This window comes from Phyllobates terribilis, unplaced genomic scaffold, assembly GCF_046119375.1.
Source record: "Phyllobates terribilis strain yellow unplaced genomic scaffold, ASM4611937v1 Scaffold_1__5_contigs__length_1240528914, whole genome shotgun sequence".
Lineage (NCBI taxonomy): Eukaryota > Metazoa > Chordata > Amphibia > Anura > Dendrobatidae > Phyllobates > Phyllobates terribilis.
Window position 1 is genome coordinate 360,536,284 of NW_027362761.1, and position 12,475 is coordinate 360,548,758.

Here is a 12,475-nt window from a genome sequence, read left to right on the forward strand (position 1 = left end):
TGTATGCAAAAAAGTACAAATTTATTTATTTACAAGCATGCGGACAAAAACAAGATAAAATCATTTAAAAAAACACACACAAGGGTACCTCAGGTAGTCAGATACAAGATACTAAGATCATGGGAAACACAATTATGGTAATAGGATGATCATGAATAAGTTAATTTGTCAATGGTGCTTGATAAATTCTTAGTAGGTCATGATTATAATGACAAAGTATATGAACACACACTATTAACCCTAGAGGATATGTATCTGAAATTCATAACAATACAGTTGGCGGCCAATAAATTGATCAAAATGTGTCACAGAAGATACACAGAGCAGATATAGGCATTATATATAGTGATGTTCATACGCATATGGTTGGAATAGATCCATATAATCTCCAAAAGGACAGTATAAAATCCTAAATGGGAAGTTACATCCTATGGTGTCTATAAATACCATATACTACCCTCTGGAAAAGCTTATAAAAAGCCTATATATGCAAGCAAATACCTCATGCAGTTCTATAGGTTTGGATAAGAATCCATGGATATGGCATGATCTAAGTGACCATAAAAGAAAGCATGGGTATTGATGCAATAGCCTGCCACAATGTTACCAGCACCAAAAAAGGGATATGAGGTCCCCGTAGCCCATGCTTTCTTTTATGGTCACTTAGATCATGCCATATCCATGGATTCTTATCCAAACCTATAGAACTGCATGAGGTATTTGCTTGCATATATAGGCTTTTTATAAGCTTTTTCAGAGGGTAGTATATGGTATTTATAGACACCATAGGATGTAACTTCCCATTTAGGATTTTATACTGTCCTTTTGGAGATTATATGGATCTATTCCAACCATATGCGTATGAACATCACTATATATAATGCCTATATCTGCTCTGTGTATCTTCTGTGACACATTTTGATCAATTTATTGGCCGCCAACTGTATTGTTATGAATTTCAGATACATATCCTCTAGGGTTAATAGTGTGTGTTCATATACTTTGTCATTATAATCATGACCTACTAAGAATTTATCAAGCACCATGGACGAATTAACTTATTCATGATCATCCTATTACCATAAATGTGTTTCCCATGATCTTAGTATCTTGTATCTGACTACCTGAGGTTCCCTTGTGTGTGTTTTTTAAATTATGATTTTATCTTGTTTTTGTCCACGTGCTTGTAAATAAATAAATGTGTACTTTTTTGCATACATAATTCGGTGTGCTCCCTCTCCATTATATGCCATCCTTTTTTCTTCTGATTCCTTGGTTGTTTGTTGGCATGGTGAGCACCCATTTACATTTGACTTAATTAGTGGTGCTCCTCTATCTCTTAGTGCTACACTGTGTAGTGGTCATTTTTGGGTACTGCAGTTTGGATCACAGACTTTAATGGGAGCTGAGTCATGGTGAGAAACATGTAACTAGCATTTCCATGAGTCTTTAATATGCTTCAATAAAGTTCCTATTTTATGAAGATCGTAGTGATGAGTTGTTTCTGTTTTGAGAAATGAAGACGCTAATGTGAACAGAGCCTGAAGCTGCCATACACGTTATTAGATAACTGTTGGGACCCCTTCGGCTAGCAACTAACCCTCCTGACTCCTTCATGCACAAGAATGCTCATATTGAGTATTTCTGCGTTCTTATGGAGACAGCAGAGTGAGTGCCCATTGGGGTCCACATGACCACTTTCTCTCCATCTGAGATAAACAGTCCAATTTTTCTAGTCAAAGTTTGATCAGACTAGGATCAGTTTTTCTCAGAAGAGGAGAGGGAAAAAAAGTTTCTCCACCTTCTCCATTATGTCAGTCCATGAAAATTACACTGCACTTTGAGGTCATCCGAGAGCGGTGCATGGACCCATAGACTTGCAATTTACTCTGACACTGATCATAATCGGACAAGTGCACAGCCCCGAAGAATAACATGGGTATGAGTGCTATCCATCAAAACTACAGACAGCACTCGTCTCATATAAATCAGTCATGTGCACCTACCCTTGTAGACGGGCCATTATAAGGAAATGAGTGTTCCCAGAAATGATCCTTCAAGATTATTAGTTTGCTTCCCAATTATTGGTCTGTCTATACAGCTCTGTAGTGACCCGACAAATGAACATTTTGTTCGTTAGTTGGGTGAAATTGTTTTTCTTCAAGCTTAAAGTCATTGTCCAAGCTGGGCAGAAAAGTCTGCGGTCACGATTCCTTGGTATTCCCAGTGCGAGTGGACAGTCACACGTATGTGATCTGCCTACTTGCGGTCACAGACCGACTAGACAAGTTCGGTTTTCAACATCAGAAGTTAATTGAGCGAAGACAGACGAGTCTAATTGTCATGTGACTGCAAGAATCCAAACTGTGCACTGGATGATGTTACGGTTCGGCAGTTACCGGTAGTCACTGACTGACTGCATTCTTTTGTCCCAGACCTGGAGATCCCCATTAAAAATCATTGTTCTCGGAAACACAATGTTCTGTATAAACAAGACTTGTGCAGCCCATGATGATGTCCTGACAAGCACCAAAAATCTTATTAAACAGATCAAAGGGATCGGTGATCTCCCCTGACAGCTAGTGGGGGAGTCGGGGCCATCACACATCAGATAGTGGGGTCAGCCGACGGTCAGCTAACTTATAGCAGATAATTCAGGTTGTGAGCCCACCGGGGACAGTGACGGAGAACAATGTCTGGAAAGTGCTGGGGAATTGTTGGCCGATTCCCCTAAAGGGCACAATCAGATGCAGAATGAAAATATGGATTTTACCAATTAAATCTAAAAAGTTAAATCCACAGAAAAGTGCAGACAGGAGATGGGCAGGCGCCTGTCCCCAGCAGTTACCCCAGTCCTGCTCCGTGTAATCCCGGCCATCCCCTGTAATGAGGGGACGTAATCAGCATTGTGGGGTCTGCGGCTCATCCCCGCCTGTTACACACAATGCTGAATGAATGCAGTGCGGACAGTGCGCACAGCGCAGCGCAGAGGAGCGTGCACTCTACAGGCTCAGGCACGGATTTCCAGCAGTGTCTGATACTGCACGCTCCTCTGTGCTGAAGACAACCAGACCCTCCCGTAACCCAACACAAAAGCCGCAGCACAAGGCACCAGTGTGCACAGTCCCCGACTCTCACCTGCAGTTGCCGGAATTCCTTCTCCAGTTCCCCCCATTCTTCCTGGCACTTGTGCAAGGACATGTTGGAGACCAGCAGCGTCCCGACCGCCACAGCCACGCTCACATGTGACGTCACCTCTCCAGCTCCAGACGGCCGAGGCTGAGAGGCGGAGTCTGCGCATGCGCACTGAGCCCGTGCCGGCTACGCTCAGGGAAGCGGGGGACAAGCGGTGTTCGCTATCTTCGGATAGTGCGAGGTTCCGGCCGGTCTACTACTATCTGATAGTGAGAGACACGGGGGCGCTGCCGTCGCATGCTACATAGTTCCGGGGTGGTCGTCTCCTTGTCACTCATTTACATAAATGCAGATTGTATCAGCGCCTGATATGCAAATAGGTGACTATATTAATAACTGGGCGGGAACCTGAGGCTCTGGGACACCACCCAATCAGCGCGGACACAGCGGCTCTTGCAGTGTGATCTCGCGAGGTTTACACTATCCCGCGAGATCACACTGTGCCCTATCAACGGATATCCGGGAGGAGAGCCACAGGCAGCCTGGACACGGGGGATCCCGGAGCCCAGCCGCAGGGGCCAGCACAGGGCAAAGGAGGTCCGGGCAACACCGAGGGGACGTAGCTCTGGTCCTGCTGATAGGTAAGTAATGAAAAGGGCAAAATCATATGATACCCTTCCTGGGCGCTCAGCAGTAGTCTGAGCTCTCCCCGATAAACCCCACCCCCCAGCCAGCGGTCCCTCCTCCTGCGCGGGGCTGCCAACGGTCCCTCCCTCCCTCCTCCTGCGCGGGGCGGCCAACGGTCCCTCCCTCCCTCCCTCCTCCTGCGCGGGGCGGCCAACGGTCCCTCCCTCCCTCCCTCCTCCTGCGCGGGGCGGCCAACGGTCCCTCCCTCCCTCCCTCCTCCTGCGCGGGGCGGCCAACGGTCCCTCCCTCCCTCCCTCCTCCTGCGCGGGGCTGCCAACGGTCCCTCCCTCCTCCTGCGCGGGGCTGCCAACGGTCCCTCCCTCCCTCCTCCTGCGCGGGGCTGCCAACGGTTCCTCCCTCCTCCTGCGCGGGGCTGCCAACGGTTCCTCCCTCCCTCCCTCCCTCCTCCTGCGCGAGGCGGCCAACGGTCCCTCCCTCCCTCCTCCTGCGCGAGGCGGCCAACGGTCCCTCCCTCCTCCTGCGCGAGGCGGCCAACGGTCCCTCCCTCCCTCCTCCTGCGCGGGGCTGCCAACGGTCCCTCCCTCCCTCCTCCTGCGCGGGGCTGCCAACGGTCCCTCCCTCCTCCTGCGCGGGGCTGCCAACGGTCCCTCCCTCCCTCCTCCTGCGCGGGGCTGCCAACGGTCCCTCCCTCCCTCCTCCTGCGCGGGGCTGCCAACGGTCCCTCCCTCCCTCCTCCTGCGCGGGGCTGCCAACGGTCCCTCCCTCCCTCCTCCTGTGCGGGGCTGCCAACGGTCCCTCCCTCCTCCTGCGCGGGGCTGCCAACGGTCCCTCCCTCCCTCCTCCTGCGCGGGGCTGCCAATGGTTCCTCCCTCCTCCTGCGCGGGGCTGCCAACGGTTCCTCCCTCCCTCCCTCCCTCCTCCTGCGTGGGGCGGCCAACGGTCCCGCCCTCCCTCCTCCTGCGCGGGGCTGCCAACGGTTCCTCCCTCCCTCCTTCGCTCCCTCCTCCTGCGCGGGGCGGCCAACGGTCCCTCCCTCCTCCTGCGCGGGGCGGCCAACAGTCCCTCCCTCCTCCTGTGCGGGGCTGCCAACGGTTCCTCCCTCCCTCCTTCGCTCCCTCCTCCTGCGCGGGGCTGCCAACGGTCCCTCCTTCCCTCTCTCCCCCCGCGCTGGCGGCCAACGGTCCCTCCCTCCTCCAACGGTCCCTCGGCAGTCTCACACTCGCTGTGAACTAGGCTCCGTGTGGCAACCAGGTGTAAGGCAAGTCTCTGCTGCAGCAGCTCCTGGCCGGTGGACCTGAAGGTAAGAAGATGACACTGTCCCTACCATATGATATCACAGCCCCTTCCTCATTGCCTTCCAACTTCTCTCACTCCTCCCATGTACTGTGCTTATGTGGCCATGTGTATTCCTGTCCAACAGAGTTCTCCTCCAGGGTCCCCTGCCCCTCCTCCATGTCTGCTGCTATCCCCATCACCTCCCTACAGTAATACTTTATCATTTCACGTATAGTGTTAAATGCTAGTTGCTACTGCTGCAGAGCCTCTGGATCAGTGATAGCTTTGTTAGTTGACATGACGAACAAGGACTTTTCCATCCTTGGCATCCTGCACATTCATTGGACGGCATGAGCACAGAATTTAATAACAGCTGACATCCTGCCACAATGGTCTTGGCCAAAAATGTCTCTATTTCAAGCCGTGTACAGCTGGTTGATACATGGGGCTCTCTGTCACTCCCTTTGTCACCTGGACATGTCATCACATGGTGGCAATCAGCTGCCATGCCGGTCGCAGACATAACGAAAGCTTGCAGGCCTGTCATTGCTGTCTGGGTCTGGATCTGGATCATGACTGTTAGGGGTTGTTTCTTTTTTCTATATGTGATGTGAATGCAATTTGGGCTGCACTTGGATCTAAATGCTTAGTCATTGATAAAAGATGGGTAGATATAAGTTAAATATCACCCCTGTAAGAGTTGGGGTGCACTTATTGGTCTAGTTGTGTTGCTTTTGAAAGCGGCTTACAGACAAGCATGTTGTTACTTTCACATAAAGCTGGTAGCTGCGCTGATGTTTGCTGTAGGGCCTGGCATCTTGTAGTCATGTCCCTAGGACTGATCATTTTCTCCGGAGTGCAGCAGTTCCCTATAGACAATGTGCACTGCGCCCCAGGTTTAGTAACCTCAGCATATTCGTGCAGTTCACTTGCTTCAGTCCATTTGAACATTGTGTTTCTCTTTTTTTCCAGGCAATACACAATGCCGGTTTGTTGGATTACAGGCTGTAAATACACCCCGGGACGGGTTCATAATGGCCATGAGATCAAACTACACTCTTTTCCAAATTCGCTGCCAAGAATAAAAGAGTGGCTTCTACAAATGGGGCAAAAATTCAAGGACATTGACAACGTCGCCAGACAAATTTTGGACAACAAGCAAAGGAAATGCAACAAGTTTCGCCTTTGTTCTCTGCACTTTTCTGATAACAGTTTTATCGTCAATGTTTTCAGTCGAACACTACGTCCTAATGCCGTGCCCACCATTTTTGATAATGTACCATTTAATGCAGAAAAGGTGAATGAAGATTTATCTCTAAGAAAAACTTTCAAAAGAAAGAAAGACCAGAAAACCTCGCTTTGTGCGATGACGTCACAATATCCATCACTACCGCTGTCAATTAAGTCAGAAGTTATGGACGATTTCCCATTGTACACTACATCAACTGAAAGTGAAATGGAAACCTGCAGTATTGCAAGCCAAAACGAAGATATATCATCCGAAATAATTACTGTGTCCATTAAAGAAGAAGATTTGGATGATTTTCCAGAAAACTCTACATCCACAGAAAGTGTAATAGAAAGCTGTGACAGTGCTCCAGATGAAAGCGAAAAGACAAAATCTCATCAGGACGCCCAAACTCAAACGGATTTCACCTTCAAAAATTCCATTATTTACTTACTGGACAATGACTTCTTGACAGGCAATCCTCCAATCGACCCATGTGGTCCACCATACTGTACCCTCCAGAATCCGATTGTGGCACTAAACTGTCTTATTCAGGCCCCTGGTAGATTATCGTAGGAACTCATTAGACTAAAGTGCTGCCCGTTGAGGACATGGTTGTCCAATTTGGCGTTGTATTTTATCAGATTGGTTACTCTACATTGAGGATTTGTAGAAATTTTATACTTGTTATATACATCTTAGCCCAAACGATGTATGAGTGATGCATGTTTTTTTTTTTTTTCTTTTACAAGTATTAGTCATTTACTACTATAACACTCCAGTACCTTTGTTCCCAGGTGCAAGCCAACTCCACCAGCTTCCCTTTGCTGGAAATGATCTATAGCCTACTTTCTGCATTAAAGTTGTCCTTTCTCTCCTATACATCTCTTCCAAAGCTTCAATTATAATATAGCGTTTTATGAGGCCAAATGTTTAAATAAACTAGCAAAATATAAAACTGACTACAATGTCAGGGGGAAAAAAATCATAAAAGTGAACAAAAACACTCAATATATTTTGTTAGAAGTGTTTTTCTAAACTTATGTGTAACACAAACTGGATTTTGTGTGCATATATCAGTTCATTCTACAAACTTGAAATTCATAGTTTCTCTTTACATACAGTATACATAATGTGTAAAAAAAAAAAAAAAAAAAAAAAAAAAAAAAAATGTACATGTAAAAAAACATGAGTTTCAAGAGTGTGTATATTAATATATATTATGTACACACTTGAAATTCATAGGTTTCTGTTTTGACATTTGCACTTATAGGAGACTTCTTTGGCCTCTGCAATAAAAAAAAAAAAAACAACTGTTACAAACCTGCCTTGAGTATATACTGAGTATCTTTTTATTCGCCGTATTTATTTTTTTAAATAAATCTTTTTCCCAAGTTTTCTTTGTTTTTCCCCATACATCTTTCAACCTATTCAAATCCCATGTTGCAGCATGGTTGAGGGGATGGGATTACTTCTGACTACTGCTTAAAGGGAATGTCAGGAATACCAGAAAAATACCCAACAACTGTTGGAAAAAAGGGTATATAAACTAACTAACAAACCAAGGAGCAGAAAAAATACCCATTAAGAAATAACTTTTAATTTAACATTTAAAAATGTGTACCAAATAGTACAGTTAGGACAAACTACATATATTGAGATGAGATACTAGATAATAAGGGGATGGTGGGGATAGTCATATAACAATCAAAAATTGGCCCTGAATAACCCTGGTAGAGGAGCTCTCCCTACCTAACAACGGAGTGATATCAACCTAAGGGTTAAGATGGTGCCCCCGCTCCACGATGGCTGTCCCTCACCTAACCCTAAATATCCCTACTCAACAGGGACTATGAGACTACTCTGAAGGGACTTTTTGATCCGTTGACGATTTTGGGACTATATTTAAATATATGTTACTTGCTGATGATTCTATATTTGCCTGAGGGACCATTACTAAGGACTTCTGGTGTGCTTCTGAAGTAACCTGACTCTATACCTGCCTGAGGGACCATTACTAAGGACTTCTGGTGTGCTACTGAAGTAACCTGTTTATACGTTTTTGCTGGGACTATCTTCTGGACCGGGTTCATACAGCTATACATCTGTTGCGTCTGAAGGGAATTTTTTTTGCCAGAACACCAGCCGGAACCTCAGAAGGATCTGAACAAGATAAGTCCATTGTTATATATAATTTTTGAAATTACTGAGACTATTTAGGACATTTCTTCTTTTTTTGATCCTTTTATGATTTTGGGACTATATTTAAGGGACATGTTTACCTGCTGGTGATTTTATACCTGCCTAACGGGACTGCTGTTAAGGGCACCTGATGTATTTTTGAAGTGAATGTGTTTTGCTGCGAATACTTCTTGGACCTGGTTCACACAGCTATATATATATATATATATTGTTTTGTGGTCTGAAGGGGACATTTGCCTAAATACCAGCTGGAACCTCAGAAAGATTTGAATAAGAATAAGTCCATTGCTATACATTTTTGAAGTCCTATAATGTTTGACCAGTATATGTTGCAATTGGTTATTGTTTTTTAAGGACTGCCTTTATATTTTTTTAGGCGATCCTATCTATTTTCTATGTATTTATTTAGTATCCCTATTGACATAATTATTGTGTGCTCGATACATATTTAGTTCGCCAATTTGGAAATGACTGGTCATTTGTGTGTATGTGTTTGAGTAGGGATATTTAGGGTTAGGAGGTGAGGGACAGCCATCGTGGAGCGGGGGCACCATCTTAACCCTTAGGGTGATATCACTCCGTTGTTAGGTAGGGAGAGCTCCTCTACCAGGGTTATTCAGGGCCAATTTTTGATTGTTATATGACTATCCCCACCATCCCCTTATTATCTAGTATCTCATCTCAATATATGTAGTTTGTCCTAACTGTACTATTTGGTACACATTTTTAAATGTTAAATTAAAAGTTATTTCTTAATGGGTATTTTTTCTGCTTAAAGGGAATGTCACAATTTTTATTTTCATACTAGGAATTATTGATTATGTAATCACTTATTTTTAATACAAAATTTAATGTCCCGTTTTATTTTTATTCTGCAGTCACTGATGACTGCAATTTTTATTTGCTGGTGTGTAACTGTTTAAGCACGACACTTAAACATTGCAAATATGGGTATTGTACTACTAATTCCAGGCTACAAATCTGTACTCACTGCTGGAAGTAGTCACTGCCGCAGGGCTGCTCTTAGCGGTGAGAACAGTGCTGTGGAGGTGACAGATTCCAGCAGGTGAGAACAGTTTGGTAGCCTGGGATTAGTAGTACATTTCCAGACTGCCCGACCTGTGCTCACCGCCCCTGCTAGCGCTGCGGTGTTCTGAGCACAGCAGTGTAATAATCACTCTGCTGTGTTGTTAACACTGAATCGTAAAGCCTCATTCATATGTCTCTAACGCAGGCTTTACATTGATTTAGCTAAACCCTGCGTCTAATCCCATCCTGTGTCCTACAGTCGGCCGAAACCCTGCATCTAATCCCATTCTGTGTCATACAGTCAGCCGAAACCCTGCATCTAATCCTATCCTGTGTCATACAGTCGGCCGAAACCCTGCATCTAATCCTATCCTGTGTCATACAGTCGGCCGAAACCCTGCATCTAATCCTATCCTGTGTCATACAGTCGGCCGAAACCCTGCATCTAATCCTATCCTGTGTCATACAGGCTGCCGAGCCCTGCATCTAATCCTATCCTGTGTCATACAGGCTGCCGAGCCCTGCATCTAATCCTATCCTGTGTCATACAGGCTGCCGAGCCCTGCATCTAATCTCATCCTGTGTCATACAGGCTGCCGAGCCCTGCATCTAATCTCATCCTGTGTCATACAGGCTGCCGAGCCCTGCATCTAATCTCATCCTGTGTCATACAGGCTGCCGAGCCCTGCATCTAATCTCATCCTGTGTCATACAGGCTGCCGAGCCCTGCATCTAATCTCATCCTGTGTCATACAATCGGCCGGGCCCTGCATCTAATCTCATCCTGTGTCATACAGTCTGAAGAGCCCTGCATCTAATCCCATCCTGTGTGATAGTCTGCCAAGCCCTGCATCTAATCCCATCCGGTGTCATACAGTCTACCGAGCCCTGCATCTAATCCCATCCTGTCATACAATCTGCTGAGCCCTGCATCTAATCCCATCCTGTGTCATACAGTCGGCCGAGCCCTGCATCTAATCCCATCCTGTCATACAATCGGCCGAGCCCTGCATCTAATCCCATCCTATGTCATACAGTCGGCCGAGCCCTGCATCTAATCCCATCCTGTGTCATACAATCTGCTGAGCCGTGCATCTAATCCCATCCTGTGTCATACAATCGGCCGAGCCCTGCATCTAATCTCATCTTGTGTCATACAATCTGCTGAGCCGTGCATCTAATCCCATCCTGTCATACAGTCTACCGAGCCCTGCATCTAATCCCATCCTGTCATACAATCTGCCGAGCCCTGCATCTAATCCCATCCTGTGTCATAGTCGGCCGAGCCCTGCATCTAATCCCATCCTGTGTCATAGTCGGCCGAGCCCTGCATCTAATCTCATCCTGTGTCATACAATCTGCTGAGTCCTGCATCTAATCTCATCCTGTGTCATACAGTCTGAAGAACCCTGCATCTAATTCCATCCTGTGTCATACAGTCTGAAGAACCCTGCATCTAATCCCATCCTGTGTCATACAGTCTGCCGAACCCTGCATCTAATCCCATCCTGTGTCATACAGTCTGCCTAGCCGTGCATCTAATCTCATCCTGTGTAATACAGTCTACCGAGCCCTGCATCTAATCCCATCCTGTGTCATACAGTCTGCCTAGCCGTGCATCTAATCCCATTCTGTGTAATACAGTCAACCGAGCCCTGCATCTAATCCCATCCTGTGTCATACAGTCTGCCGAGCCCTGCGTCTAATTCCATCCTGTCTTACAGTCTGCCGAGCCCTGCGTCTAATCCCATCCTGTGTCATACAGTCTTCTGAGCCCTGCATCTAATTCCATCCTGTGTCATAGTCTGCCGAGCCCTGCGTCTAATTCCATCCTGTGTCATAGTCTTCCGAGCCCTACATCTAATCTCATCCTGTGTCATAGTCTGCCGAGCCCTGCATCTAATCCCATCCTGTGTCATACAGTCGGCCGAGCCCTGCATCTTATCCCATCCTGTGTCATAGTCTGCCGAGCCCTGCATCTCATCCCATCCTGTCTCATACAGTGCCAAGCCATGCATCTAATCCCATCCTGTGTCATACCGTTTGCCGAGCCCTGCATCTAATCCCATCCTGTGTCATACAGTCTGCCGAGCCCTGCATCTAATCCCATCCTGTATCATAGTCTGCCGAGCCCTGCATCTAATGCCATCCTGTGTCATACAGTCTGCCGAGCCCTGCGTCTAATCCCATCCTGTATCATAGTCTGCCGAGCCCTGCATCTAATGCCATCCTGTGTCATACAGTCTGCCGAGCCCTGCATCTAATCCCAGTGCATGATACACTCCGCGTTTCTGATCCCTTCCTGTGTGCTACACTCTGCATATCTAATTCCAGTGTGTGATACACTCCCTGTATTTAATCCCACTCTGCTAAACCATGTATCTGATACCAGCTCATGATACACTTTGCATATCTAATCTCAGCACATGATACAGTCTGTGTATCTAATCCCAGTAAGGAATGGAAGCAAGCAGAAGCACAGTATGCGCAGAAGGTGGAGCACCCCAAACAGAAGTCTAGAGTATCCGCCCTAAAAAACAGATGTGTGTCCTAATGGGCTTTAAATAGGATTAGGGAGATTGTCACTGAGCTATGCTGGGCAACCTGCAAAACCAGACAAGCACAAAAAAGGGCAGCAGACAGCAGTGAAGGAAGCAGCGCCCGGGATACCCGGAACAGATGTGTAACTCATTGAATACTTTGTTCTGTACAAAGTTGAATGCGCTGACAACAAAATCACACAAAAATCATCAATGGAAATCAATTTTATTAACCAAGGGAGGCCTGGATTTGGAGTCACCTGCAAAATTAAAGTGGAAAAACACACTACAGGCTGATCCAACTTTGATGTAATGTCCTTAAAACAAGTGAAAATGAGGCTCAGTATTGTGTGTGGCCTCCACGTGCCTGTATGACCTCCATACAATGCCTGGGCATGCTCCTGATGAGGTTGCGGAT

The 12,475-nt window shown here is 46.4% G+C and overlaps 2 protein-coding genes across 3 annotated transcripts in view; one reads left to right on the forward strand and one right to left on the reverse strand.

Moving 5' to 3' along the window:
* TMEM120B (transmembrane protein 120B) overlaps window positions 1-3,303 on the reverse strand; it is a 72,738-nt gene extending 69,435 nt beyond the window's left edge. Inside the window, exon 1 of one of the 2 annotated variants that reach the window (XR_012319795.1) lies at window positions 3,139-3,303. Coding sequence is in view for 1 of the 2 variants with exons in the window: in XM_073676272.1 (XP_073532373.1) it covers window positions 3,139-3,201 (63 nt within the window). In the remaining variant the exon portion in view is untranslated. The remainder of the gene's footprint in view (window positions 1-3,138) is intronic. The other variant, XM_073676272.1, reaches the window with a different exon arrangement.
* Window positions 3,304-3,536: 233 nt separating this feature from the next.
* On the forward strand, window positions 3,537-7,930 carry LOC141262167 (uncharacterized). The gene is made up of 2 exons (XM_073676273.1): window positions 3,537-3,776; window positions 6,031-7,930. Exon 2 carries the CDS (start codon window positions 6,041-6,043, stop codon window positions 6,860-6,862), a length of 822 nt encoding a protein of 273 aa, XP_073532374.1. The 5' UTR covers window positions 3,537-3,776; window positions 6,031-6,040; the 3' UTR covers window positions 6,863-7,930.
* Window positions 7,931-12,475: the final 4,545 nt, after the last annotated feature.

What these genes read in the sequence shown, in the direction of transcription:
- LOC141262167 (XM_073676273.1), top strand. Translation starts at nt 6,041, where the DNA reads ATGCCGGTTTGTTGGATTACAGGCTGTAAATACACCCCGGGACGGGTT.